General features: G+C 43.3%; 2 protein-coding genes and 6 non-coding genes across 8 annotated transcripts in view; 4 read left to right on the forward strand and 4 right to left on the reverse strand.

Annotated features, from left to right (window-relative positions):
* Window positions 1-13,435, forward strand: part of LOC148832356 (hepatic and glial cell adhesion molecule-like) — a 118,561-nt gene that overhangs the window by 12,501 nt on the left and 92,625 nt on the right. The gene's annotated exons all lie outside the window — the stretch shown is intronic.
* Window positions 1-13,435, forward strand: part of LOC148832357 (uncharacterized) — a 49,280-nt gene that overhangs the window by 723 nt on the left and 35,122 nt on the right. Inside the window, exon 2 of the mRNA XM_088919033.1 lies at window positions 6,297-6,811. Coding sequence (XP_088775159.1) covers window positions 6,297-6,811 — 515 coding nt within the window. The remainder of the gene's footprint in view (window positions 1-6,296; window positions 6,812-13,435) is intronic.
* On the reverse strand, window positions 1,834-1,905 carry trnaq-uug (transfer RNA glutamine (anticodon UUG)). The gene has a single exon. It is a non-coding gene; the product is annotated as a tRNA-Gln (tRNA).
* Window positions 2,944-3,016, forward strand: trnaa-agc (transfer RNA alanine (anticodon AGC)). The gene has a single exon. It is a non-coding gene; the product is annotated as a tRNA-Ala (tRNA).
* Window positions 10,022-10,109, reverse strand: trnay-gua (transfer RNA tyrosine (anticodon GUA)). Its single transcript is given in 2 exon segments — window positions 10,022-10,057; window positions 10,073-10,109. It is a non-coding gene; the product is annotated as a tRNA-Tyr (tRNA).
* Window positions 10,802-10,873, reverse strand: trnaq-cug (transfer RNA glutamine (anticodon CUG)). The gene has a single exon. It is a non-coding gene; the product is annotated as a tRNA-Gln (tRNA).
* trnae-cuc (transfer RNA glutamic acid (anticodon CUC)) lies at window positions 11,651-11,722 on the forward strand. Its single transcript has one exon. It is a non-coding gene; the product is annotated as a tRNA-Glu (tRNA).
* trnay-gua (transfer RNA tyrosine (anticodon GUA)) lies at window positions 12,775-12,862 on the reverse strand. The gene is given in 2 exon segments: window positions 12,775-12,810; window positions 12,826-12,862. It is a non-coding gene; the product is annotated as a tRNA-Tyr (tRNA).

The following is a 13,435-nucleotide window of genomic DNA, read 5'->3' on the forward strand; positions in this document are numbered from 1 at the left end:
CCATGCATTATGATTGGAAGATCCATGAAATGTTGACTTCACTTATACTTCCAGTTGACAGATTAAGAGAGTTTGCCAGTAGAATCAGTTTTCTAACAACTTTTAAACTTACTCAATTTTTAGGATACACTTCCTGAAACGGTGCAATGTACAACACGCCCAGCCAGAGGTCTCCGAAAAAAACGTTGAAGATAAGATCAAATTGTTACCTGTCCTAAAGTTCACTTGGGTCACAGAATCCAGCACTGAGCGTAAGAAATGTCTACGTAGTGTGTGAATGCTAACCCTAACTCTAGCTGGGGTTTCAGCAGGAGCAAATGTGCAAACAGTCTCTGAAGCCCCCCAGTCATCAGATTTGAAAAAATTCCTCAAACCACGCAATATCATTGTAAAACAACCCAGTCCACTGAAAAGAAGCTGTTGGAAACTAATCTTCTTAGATGATGTATCTTCTTTAGGCAAATTTGCAATCCACCGAGAAAGTTTGAGATCTTGCAGAGAAAAGCTCCTAACAGCACGTGCAGGGCCATATTAGGCCAATATCTATTACTAATAAACATACAGGAGAGAGTATTGGTTACAACTAAAAAGCAGTGATGAAAACTCTTACTACCACAAGGCCTTGCTAAGCCAAGAGCTGAGCCCAACAAAGAGCCTTCTGATCCAGCTGGTCCTGAGGCACACTGTACTGAGCCACACTGACATCATTTAGCCTCAGGACAGCACTGCTAGAGCATCACAACTCAGACTCTCCACATCACACCACAGATCAAACAGCAATACCTCACACACTGGGACATACACACACAAACAATACATCAACTGGAATGCAACAGAACACTAAACAGACAATACACATTAGCCTAATATTTGACCAACATAAGTAACAGCAAAACGAAACAGACCCTGACAAAGCACAGGTTCAGTGACCACAGCCTGGCCATAGAAACTGGTCGACACAGGCAGACCTGGCTGCCCAGAGAGGACAGGCTCAGTGACCACAGCCTGGCCATTGAATCTGGACACAGACAGACCTGACTGTCCAGAGAGGACAGGCTGTGCTCCCACTACCAGCAGGGAGAAACAGAGACAGAGATGCACTTCCTGCTGCACTGTGAAAAATATTCTAGGATTAGACAAACATTCCTGCCCAAATTTACAAATCTAATCCCAGAATTCCCACACCTGCCAGAATCACAACAAGTCCCAATCTTACTGGGAGAGGGAGGAGGGAACTCAGGTGAACTGGCAGCCCAGTATGTGATCTCCTGTCACAGCCTGAGGAACAGTGAGCCTGTCTCCCAAAAATGCTCCATATGTTTATATGTAAATGTCTTATGTCTATATTAAGATGTGAATGCCTTTGGATTTTTTATGTTAACTGTATTTGTTTTACTTTGACAACGCTGATTTATTCATTGGTCTTGCCAACAAAGCACCTTAAACTGGATTGAATTGACTGACTGGCACGTGATTGGCTAAACTCTCAGCTAGAATCTTGACAGCAGGGTGCGCTGTGATTGAGCAAAAACTATCAAGAATGAACTCTGCCTTACTCTGCTTCTCTCTTTCGGTAGGACAGCAGACCGTGTTGGGTGAGCAGATCACAGTTAAAAAAAAAAGCTTCTTTCATCAAGCAAAGTACCTGAACTTAACTCTGGAATCATAAAAGCACACCTGTAATAAAGCAATGAAAACCCAAATCAAGAGAGTTTCGTACATACGTTCAAGAACTGATGGGCTTTAACTTAACGCTACATTAAAGGTTTCACTGTTACACTTAAGATTAACAAAACACTCACCTGATGAAGAAGTAAGAAAGACCCACCGTGCAGGTCCCACCGAGATTTGAACTCGGATCGCTGGATTCAAAGTCCAGAGTGCTAACCATTACACCATGGAACCGCTGTGCTACCTTCTGATGTAGCCGCTGTGGATCTGAGCCCTGCAAACTGTTCCGTTCGCTTTCAGTCTCACAGACACGTCCCAATCCCGCTTAACAATCACCGATCAATAACCATCGGGCTCCAGATACTCCCCTTCTGCGCTCTGGATCATTTGTGGAAAGAGGAAACAGCGCTGAAGTATTCGTGTGGAGAATGGTTCTATAGGTACGCCAGTGGTGTAGTGGTATAATGCAAGATTCCCGTTCTTGTGCCTCGGGTTTGATTCCCGGCTGGCGCATAAAAATGTTGCTTTTCATAAAGCAACATAAAATCTTCTTTTTTAAATCCTGTTCATGCATTACAAATGCAGTTTATCACAAGACTCTATAGTGGTTTTATACCAACACAAAGAAAAACAAAAAAATAGATTTCAGTTGAGGTCAATTTATTAAAGACTACTGCTTATTATGAAACTTACAATAAGCAGCGGGTGTTTCCACCCCGTGCCTACTGCAGTCTCGCCGGCCGTTGCAAGCGCACAAGTATTTAGTCAAAGTCACTACTGGCAGATAGGAGCAGTAGGACACAAGACCCTATCCAGCAGCTCTAGACGGTGCTCGGGGAAGTGCTTAGTCTGTTTCAGCATTGGGAGCGAGTATGAGCTCATTCCGGCTCTCAATCCATTCTGGTTCGGTTAATGTCGGACTGGGCATTTGAGGCTCTTTGGATTGCAATGTGAAAAAACAACTGCCTACAGCATGTGTCTTACCTAGATATCACATTTAACAAAAGCCTGAGTGGAGGTGCCGGGGATTGAACCCACTGAGCTGCGTCTCCGACAGTTACACCCATCTGCAGCTGTTTCATTGAGTCTGTGATTACAAGCCACTCTACCAGGGCGAGACGACACACTGGATACTTTATCGGTAAAAATCGGTTGAGGACAACCAACACCGGGAGCTTTTGCTTCAGCCTTTATCAAGCTTTCGATCAACCTCTGAGATGCGCTATTTTTAATTTTCAAGAGATTGTTAAAAGAGAGGCTGCTGGTTGCAAAGGGGAATTAGCTCAAATGGTAGAGCGCTCGCTTAGCATGCGAGAGGTAGCGGGATCGATGCCCGCATTCTCCAGCCTGTTTTGTATCCCCAAGGAGCGAGCAAGGAAGTTGAAATTTCATAGTTTTTGTCCACTTTGTCCAGTTTGAAACAGTACGTCATGTTTTAACATTTTGTTTAGCTGGTTCTTACACGTAGATACGTAAGGTTTTAAGTGATTGTCCTTAGAATAATAAGCAATTCTAATTAATAATGTGATTCTGTATCAGCAATTAGCGGGCTTTAGGTGCTTTCAAATTTCTACCGCTTCTTCCACTGAACAGCATCTCAGTGGTGTGTAGTAAACAAACGGATTAGAAAAAATACTATCAGCAAATTACGCGTAATAAAAACAAAAAAAGGCTCCAGGCATTTCTTTGCATCTATCCGTTAAGTCAATGCAAATGATCAAGCAGGGAGTGAATTAACAGATGTTAATTACATTAATACACTATAATGCTTATGGCAGTTCGGACATTGAATTGTTAAGGTAATGCCCTGGCTAATCTTATGTTTTTAAGTCACAGGCAATTTCATTTCTTCATTAGGTAATAATAGAGAACACCTAATTTTTCTGCGCACGTGTAGTTTTAAAAGCTGTGATTGGTTCCCTTCTTCCGGAATAAAGCAAGTCGGCTGAGCGTGGACCTAAATCTTCTGTTTTAGTGGGGGTTAAAGAACCGATTAATAGAATGGACGGTGGTTTTGAAGACCAAGAGCTGCGTGAAGCGCAGAGAGAGTGCTTGGATTTTCTGGATGATGATGTAGGCGAATACGTTTTTTTACATCTGTTTGACCCATAGGTGTTTGTGTTTTGAGTTGTTACCCTAAGTCTGCGATGATTAAGCTTTCCACTGTATTTGCCACATACAACGTACCAACATAAGGCTGCATATTTAACATGTACGTTTCTAATGCAAAAAGCAAGAACTCCCAGTGCTATGTCTGTTGGGCTATTTGGTCTTGGGATGTGAACAGCTTGTTTGAATAAGCGTACTGTAGAAACTGCTGGCGGTCGCCCAGCTGACACATTATATATTACAGCTGCTAAAGAAGTTTACTGCCTGTCGCGTCTGTGAAAAGTCTTTCCGCGTGTGACGCGAAAAGCTCATCAGTTGGATGCATTCTACGCTAACAAAATAAACTAAAACAAAAACAAAAAGAAACATGCAACACGTCTTTCCCCGTCCCAAAAACCACACACACCTCCACTATCTCCGTTCCTCATATCCGATCTCTCAGGGCTGCCTTTTAAATGCTCCCACCTCAGCTACTTAATTCATTAATTGGCAACACCTGGGAAAAGAGGAGAGCGCAATTAGAAAAAAAAATAACACTCCAACCACGGACTGTAACAACACAAATAACATTAATCATAGTAGTGAATGCGAAAATGTTTTTAACACATTGAAACGCTAACGTATTCTAACTTTCTCATTTTCAACTTCTTCTTAGCACTCAGTGCACTTCGTGAAGATCTAGGTGAGTAAATGTGTTTCTTCTCCCTGTCAGGCCCACTCCGGTGAGCAGGGCCACACTGTTACGATGTCCTTAAGTTTGTACCCTGTCGTTATATAATTCAGGGGACGTCAGTCCTGGTCCTGGGGGTCAGGCCATGAAGATCCCAACAGGACTGAAGAACCCTTAGGTGCCCTCCACTTTCTAAAGACTCGGAACATTTTAATTGTGGTCTATTAAGCCGGAGATCTTTTAAATGTAGTATTTTAAAGATTATTTGGAAATAATCATGACTTTAAGCCACAAACCACCAATGTTTATCCCATCATATAGTTGCTTGTTATATTTATCATTAAGTTAACTTTTGTTCCCAAACTTAAAAAAGTGGTGATTAAGGGTGACTTATAAAACATACTAATAAAGGCTGTCTTAACAAGTGTTGGTGACCAGTAAAAGAATCTATGATTACTGGCAATCAGCCAGTGAATGGTTCAAATACTAAGGGTAGTAAGCTGCAGTCATTATGCCTGTACTATCATTATATCTCTCTCTCGGTGCAGTGTTAATGTAGTCAATTCAAATGAAATCAAATGGCTTTATTGTCACACCGCAGCAGGCAGGAGTAGTGGGACCCAATGCGTAGCAGTCTCCAGTGGAGTACTAATAGCTAAACCAAAACGAGAGCCAAGGGAACCTCACCGACCTGCTCCACTATAGCCTTCTCCTGAAAGCAACCTTTTTCTCCTTTTTGTCCTTAGCGGTTTTTGACTCCCTGCTAACGTACTCGACCTCAACCTTGGCTCTTGTTTTGGTTTAGCTATCCTTTCGAATCCCTTCCCATCTTCTGACCCAAATCCACTGGAGACTGCTACGCATTGGGTCCCACTACTCCTGCCTGCTGCGGCGTGACGTTTATTGATATGACTGATGATTTACAATGTTCCCACAGCTGATACAATTATCACAACATTTACAAAGATGTCCAGTGACAAGAAAGTATTAACCCCTCTCTCTCAGTGCAGTGTTAATGTACTGTAGTGTCCAGTCAGTGTGTCTGTACTGTATTAACCCCTCTCTCTCAGTGCAGTGTTAATGTCCTGTAGTGTCCAGTCAGTGTGTCTGTACTGTATTAACCCCTCTCTCTCAGTGCTGTGTTAATGTCCTGTAGTGTCCAGTCAATGTGTCTGTATGGTATTAACCCCTCTCTCTCAGTGCAGTGTTAATGTACTGTAGTGTCCAGTCAGTGTGTCTGGACTGTATTAACCCCTCTCTCTCAGTGCAGTGTTAATGTCCTGTAGTGTCCAGTCAGTGTGTCTGTACTGTATTAACCCCTCTCTCTCAGTGCTGTGTTAATGTCCTGTAGTGTCCAGTCAGTGTGTCTGGACTGTATTAACCCCTCTCTCTCAGTGCAGTGTTAATGTCCTGTAGTGTCTAGTCAGTGTGTCTGTATGGTATTAACCCCTCTCTCTCAGTGCAGTGTTAATGTACTGTAGTGTCCAGTCAGTGTGTCTGGACTGTATTAACCCCTCTCTCTCAGTGCAGTGTTAATGTACTGTAGTGTCCAGTCAGTGTGTCTGTACTGTATTAACCCCTCTCTCTCTCTCAGTGCAGTGTTAATGTCCTGTAGTGTCCAGTCAGTGTGTCTGTATGGTATTAACCCCTCTCTCTCAGTGCAGTGTTAATGTACTGTAGTGTCCAGTCAGTGTGTCTGGACTGTATTAACCCCTCTCTCTCAGTGCAGTGTTAATGTACTGTAGTGTCCAGTCAGTGTGTCTGTACTGTATTAACCCCTCTCTCTCAGTGCAGAGTGAATGTGCTGTAGTGTCCAGTCAATGTATCCATTCTGTCTTTCCTATAGTTGACGTGAAACTAGACCCCTCAACTGCTCACTCTAACCTCGATATCTCTCTGGATGGGAAATGTGTTCATTTCTTGGAGGAGACCCGGAGACACTCAGTAAATACATACAGGTTCATGGAGTACCCCTTTGTCCTGGCAACAGAGGGCTTCACCTCAGGGACACACTACTGGGAGGTAGATGTGGGTGATCTCCAATACTGGGATATTGGAGTGGCCAAGGAATCAGTAGAGAGGACCAGACGGATCCCACTGATCCGGAGTGAAGGGATTTGGGCCTTGGGGCTCCGAGATGGGCAGGAATTCTGGGCTTTGACAGATCCCCGAAGCAGCTTACCTTTCGATCAGATCCCGCGGAGAATGGGAGTAGTGTTGGACTATGATCCAGGAATCTTATCCTTCTACAACCTGGAGTCGTTTAAACTCATCTTCGGCTTTGAGGACAGGTTCAGTGGGAGGCTGTATCCCCTCTTCTGCCCAGGCCTGAGAGGAGGCCCCAATTTTGAGATCCCTGATGTGCATGTTAGGAGCTCTCACAGACAGGAGGAATGCCAGGGCAAGGAGAGCAGGCCCTTGCTGAGCTGAGCAGAAACAGAGGCTGTCATGCTTGGGATATTGAACTCTTTCCATATCCTTTGACCAAGGCTTAAATAAACACATTTGATTGTCTTCTGTTTGCAGTAGTATGTCTGTTGTTTATTGTGTTTGATAAGTATAACAGCAGGAATATTGACTAAATGCTGGTAAACATTTATCAGTGTCTGTGTCCAATTTCCCCTGTGGCTGCACCCCAGAGTGATTTCTTATTACACCTGTACTAACTTGAATAATAGTTGTTGCGAGTAATTTCACTTTCAATTGGGGTCAGGTCTGATTTGACATTACAAATCTGTAAAGTACTCACCTTTGGTCCTTCTGTGGAATTTAGTTGATGTCTTGAAATCTCAAGCTGTTTAGCATGTAATCTATTTGTATTTGTGTTTCATTTCATATTTGTGATTGTTTCCTTGGATTTCTGTTTTTGCAAGGTGTACAGAACTTTGTAAGAATATATGCAGTGAAAAGCTTAGCACTGGGACAATGATGTGAAATTTGTCAGTTCTGTTGTGTACTATTGAAATATGCAAAAGGCCAAATGATAAAGTACAGAATGTCAACTTTGATTTGTGGATGTGTTTGGACGTGCATGTTAAACCGTGTTAGAACAAAATGCTTTTGTGTTGAACTCCCCAGGTTCAGCTCATCTTACTTTTTGGGACAACTTAAAGTAAACTAATCGAGCGTAAAGTTAGTATTTTCATCACATACCCCTTACATGCAATACTGTTTCAAGACTGCGACCCCAACAAAATCTCTTCATTTTGACACTTAATGAGTTCCTTTGAGATGCTTTGCAAAGCCTTACCTGCAGCTACTTGCAGTTGTTGCTTGTCTGAAGGGGGGGAGGGGGGGTTCTGACATTACTGTCCTCTGCAACAAGTAAAATACAGTTTAAATACGATTGAAATGGAAGAGAAGAGACCTCCCTTCAGCAAGTAAAGCAGCTGAACTTGACTCTGGAATCATAAAAACGCACCTGTAATAAAGCAAAGAAAGCTGAAATCAAGAGGAGAATTTTGTACTTCATTTCATGAAGTGATCGATTCTAACCTTATGATAATATTAAAGGTTTCATTTATACAAATATGATTAACAAAACACTCACCAATAAAATAGTAAGAAGGGTGAATATGGCAGGTTCCACCAAGATTCAGACTTAAATCACTGGAGTCAGAGTCCAGAGTGCTAAACATTACACCATGGAACCGACCACCTAAGCCCTGCGAACAGTTCCGTCCACTTTCAGTCTCACAGACTTGCCCGCACTCCCGCTTAACAATCACCGATCACTAACCATCGGGCTCCAGATACTTTGCTCCTGCGCTCTGGGTCATTTGTGAGAGAAAAGAGCGCTCAAGCAGTCATGTGGAAGAGCACTTCACTGCGGTTTAACTGGATTATTTCTGTTAGTCCGATACGGTGCTTCCATCCCATTAAAAACTAAAACACTGAAGAGTTTTGTTAGAAACGGACTCACCCGAGACGCACACAAGGACCGTTGAACTCGAGTCTTTGTATCTAAATACAAGAAGAAAATCTGTTTTACACGCAAATATCATCAGCAGCATGTGAGCTCCTGAAGAGAACCAAGTTTACTTGTGGGTGGATTCTCACATGTGGGGTCTTCCCTTGTGCTCCTGCGTCAATTGTATCAATAAAGTTTCACTTTCCGTGGGGATCGGTCTCTCAGACACGCCGGACTCGCTGTCAGCCATCTCCCTGAGTGTTAAGAGAACGATCTCCTAAAATCTGAAAGCGAAAACAAGCCACGGAAAAATAATCCTTCAAACACCTTCGAGTCTCAAAGCGTCTCGGTACCTATTTTGTACCAAATAGATCGTATTTTCTCTTTCTTACACACAGCAGCTCGCAGTGTCGCTGTTGTCGCTACACAAACTGTAAAAGCGTGTCGATCGCTCTCTGTCTTATTAAGATCACCGGCGCGAATCCCAGTTACCGCTGTCTTCTCTTCACACAGTGAAAAACTCCACCGTCTCCCTGGTGGTCTAGTGGTTAGGATTTGGCGCTCTTACCGCCGCGGCCCGGGTTCGATTCCCGGTCAGGGAAGAGTCTCCCTTTCTCCCTTTACAGCATCACTGGACACTGAAGATGAACAAAATGAAATCGGGCGCATTTTGAAACCTTTGGAAAGCAAATGTTGCTGTGCCAGTTTGTGGCTTAAGTTTGCACACTTCACCGAAAGACGATGAGGGGCTCTTTTTTATGGCCCAGAAGTGCAAAACACAAAAACAAAACTGAGTGCACAAACAAATAGCAGCACAACACAAACTAAAAAGAGTTCACCAAAAAACAAAGAGTGCACAAACAATAACCGGTGCCCAAATAAAAACATTATATATATTTACCGTGTTACCGTTTTTTTCTTCCTGCACTCTTTGTTGTGTTACCGTTTTTGTGCACTCATTCTTGTTTTTGTGTTTTGAACTGCTGGGCCACAGTGCTTTTTAGACCGACGTAATAAAGTAATGTAGAAAGGAAAAAAAATCGAATATCTCAATTGATTTATGAAAAGAAATGGTGAAGCTTAAGTCTTTTTCGGCCTGTATCTGGTTGTTAACAGGTCTTTCAGAAAGACATGTATCGCGAGTGTGAAACTTACAGAAGGTGGACCAGCGGGTGTCTCCATCCCGTGCCTCCTGTAGTCTCGCCGGTTTTGGCCAGAAGGTTAAAAGCGCACCAGTGGTAACTGTTTTGTCAGTCACTGCTGGCTTACAGCAGCAGTAGGACGCAGAGCCCTATCCAGCTGCTCTAGACGGTGCTCGGGGAAGAGCTAAGTCTGTTTCAGCACATGGAGCGAGTATGAACTCATTCAGTTACTGTCGGACTGGCCATTTGAGGCTCTTTGGATCGCAACGTGAAAACAAAACTGTCCACAACGTGTGTCACACATCTGCGGCTGTTTCATTGAGTCTGTGATTATCAGCCACTCTATCAGGGGGAGTCGACACACTGGATACTTTATCTGTAAAAACGGGACGATCACACTTGAAAACAACCAACACCGGGAGCTTTTCCTTCAGCCTTTATTAAGCTGTCGACCAACCTCTGAGATGCGCTATTTTTAATTTTCACGAGATTGTTAAGGAGAACAACAAACCAACGCCTTCCTTCGAGCCGGATTCGAACCAGCGACCTAAGGATTCCCAGCGGTCCCCACTACAGTCCTCAGCTCTACCAACTGAGCTATCGAAGGGACGGCCAGTGCTTTTTTTCTCACATGTTCAGCCTAAATTCGTGCGGTGGTCATTTCAATCTCACTTCGACGTCAGGTTTTTAACTCGTTTCTGCAGTCTTGTTTCAAGCGTTTCTCTGTCATTTGACTTTACGGGTACTCGAAATTTTTGTAGCAGTATGGGAACACTCTTAAGAGAAATTGCAACACTTGACAGCGACTGGCTGGAGACAAACATTTCGTGAGTTCATTCCAATACCGCCCTGTAATTCCAATACTTTTTCTTAATGAGGCGAGCTTAAGCTTGTTAATCTTAGATGAGACCGTAAATCTTGACTAAATTCCAGACTTTAGTTATCTCTTTAATTAGTGTAATCTTAGGTCCTGTTGTTGTTTCACTCAGTTGAGCAGTTGGAAATATTTTTCAGTTGTGACCTTTATTATTATTCAGTTGTGACCTTTTAAACATAAATCAGAAGGACAGCAGACCCTGTTGGGCGAGCAGATCACAGATTCGGAAAAAAAAGCTTCCTTCATCAATGAAAATTACCTGAACGGCTCTGGAATCCTAAAAGCACACCTGTAATGAAGCAATGAGAGCCGAAATCAGGAGAGTTTTGTACATAAGTTCAGGAAGTGATCGATTTTAACTTAACGATACATTAAAGGTTTCTTTTTTACACCGATGAAGATGTAAGAAAAACACACCTCACAGGTTCCACCGAGATTTGAACTCGGATCGCTGGATTCAGAGTCCAGAGTGCTAACCATTACACCATGGAACCGCTGTGCTACATTCTGATGTAGCAGCTGTCCATCTGAGCCCTGCAAACTGTTCCGTCCGCTTTCAGTCTCACAGACACGTCCCAATCCCGCTTAACAATCACCGATCACTAACCATCGGGCTCCAGATACTTTGCTCCTGCGCTCTGGGTCATTTGTGAGAGGAAAGAGCGCTCAAGCAGTCATGTGGAAGAGCACTTCACTGTTGTTTAACTGGATTATTTCTGTTAGTCCGATACGGTGCTTCCATCCCATTAAAAACTAAAACACTAAAGAGTTTTGTTAGAAACGGACTCACCCGAGACGCACACAAGGACCGTTGAACTCGAGTCTTTGTATCTAAATACAAGAAGAAAATCTGTTTTACACGCAAATATCATCAGCAGCATGTGAGCTCCTGAAGAGAACCAAGTTTACTTGTGGGTGGATTCTCTCATGTGGGGTCTTCCCTTGTGCTCCTGCGTCAATTGTATCAATAAAGTTTCACTTTCCGTGGGGATCGGTCTCTCAGACACGCCGGACTCGCTGTCAGCCATCTCCCTGAGTGCTAAGAGAACGATCTCCTAAAATCTGAAAAAAAATCTCAAAGCGTCTCGGTACCCATTTTGTACCAAACAGATCGTATTTTCTCCTTCTTACACACAGCAGCTCTCAGTGTCGCTGCTGTCGGTACACAAACTGTAAAAGCGTGTCGATCGCTCTCTGTCTTATTAAGATCACCGGCGCGAATCCCAGTTACCGCTGTCTTCTCTTCACACACAGTGAGAAAATCCACCGTCTCCCTGGTGGTCTAGTGGTTAGGATTTGGCGCTCTCACCGCCGCGGCCCGGGTTCGATTCCCGGTCAGGGAAGAGTCTCCTTTCTCCCTTTACAGCCTCACTGGACACTGAAGATATACAAAATGAAATCGGGCGCATTTTGAAACCTTTGGAAAGCAAATGTTGCTGTGCCAGTTTGTGGCTTAAGTTTGCACACTTCACCGAAAGACGATCTTTTTTATGGCCCAGAAGTGCAAAACACAAAAACCAGAGTGCACAAACAAATAGCAGCACAACACAAACTAAAAAGAGTTCACCAAAAAACAAAGAGTGCACAAACAATAACCGGTGCCCAAATAAAAACATTATATATATTTACCGTGTTACCGTTTTTTTCTTCCTGCACTCTTTGTTGTGTTACCGTTTTTGTGCACTCATTCTTGTTTTTGTGTTTTGAACTGCTGGGCCACAGTGCTTTTTAGACCGACGTAATAAAGTAATGTAGAAAGGAAAAAAAATCGAATATCTCAATTGATTTATGAAAAGAAATGGTGAAGCTTAAGTCTTTTTCGGCCTGTATCTGGTTGTTAACAGGTCTTTCAGAAAGACATGTATCGCGAGTGTGAAACTTACAGAAGGTGGACCAGCGGGTGTCTCCATCCCGTGCTTCCTGTAGTCTCGCCGGTTGTGGCCAGAAGGTTAAAAGCGCACCAGTGGTAACTGTTTTGTCAGTCACTGCTGGCTTACAGCAGCAGTAGGACGCAGAGCCCTATCCAGCAGCTCTAGACGGTGCTCGGGGAAGCGCTAAGTCTGTTTCAGCACATGGAGCGAGTATGAGCTCATTCCGGTTCAGTTACTGTCGGACTGGCCATTTGAGGCTCTTTGGATCGCAACGTGAAAACAAAACTGTCCACAACGTGTGTCACACATCTGCGGCTTTTTTATTGAGTCTGTGATTATCAGCCACTCTATCAGGGGGAGTCGACACACTGGATACTTTATCTGTAAAAACGGGACGATCACACTTGAAGACAACCAACACAGGGAGCTATTGCTTCAGCCTTTATTAAGCTTTCAACCAACCTCTGAGATGCGCTATTTTCAATTTTCACGAGATTGTTAAGGAGAACAACAAAACAACGCCTTCCTTCGAGCCGGATTCGAACCAGCGACCTAAGGATTCCCAGCGATTCCCACTACAGTCCTCCGCTCTACCAACTGAGCTATCGAAGGAACGGCCAATGCTTTTTTTCTCACATGTTCAGCCTAAATTCGTGCGGTGTTCCTGGTCATTTCAATCTCACTTCGACGTCAGGTTTTTAACTCGTTTCTGCAGTCTTGTTTCAAGCGTTTCTCTGTCATTTGACTTCACGGGTACTCGAAATTTGTGTAGCAGTATGGGAACACTCTTAAGAGAAATTGCAACACTTTACAGCGACTGGCTGGAGACAAACATTTCGTGAGTTCATTCCAATACCGCCCTGTAATTCCAATACTTTTTCTTAATGAGGCGAGCTTAAGCTTGTTAATCTTACAAGTGTAGATGAGACCGTAAATATAACTTTAGGTTAACAATGATGAGCTCTTGAACTTGAGTTCGGAATTCTCATCCTATTTTCTGTTTTGTTTTCTTTTTTACAGGTGTGTTTTTACTATTTTAGGGTCTTCAGGTGCTTTGCTTGATGAAAGAAGTTACATTCCGACTCTCTGGTCTGCTTTAGTACTAGAAGAGAGAAGCAGTCTGGAAGATGTGAAAACTATGTGATATTTTGGAAGAAAGCGGTTTTTCTTTGATATCGTAATCAA

The sequence above is a fragment of the Atractosteus spatula genome, chromosome 6, assembly GCF_055471065.1.
Source record: "Atractosteus spatula isolate fAtrSpa1 chromosome 6, fAtrSpa1.hap1, whole genome shotgun sequence".
Classification (NCBI taxonomy): domain Eukaryota; kingdom Metazoa; phylum Chordata; class Actinopteri; order Semionotiformes; family Lepisosteidae; genus Atractosteus; species Atractosteus spatula.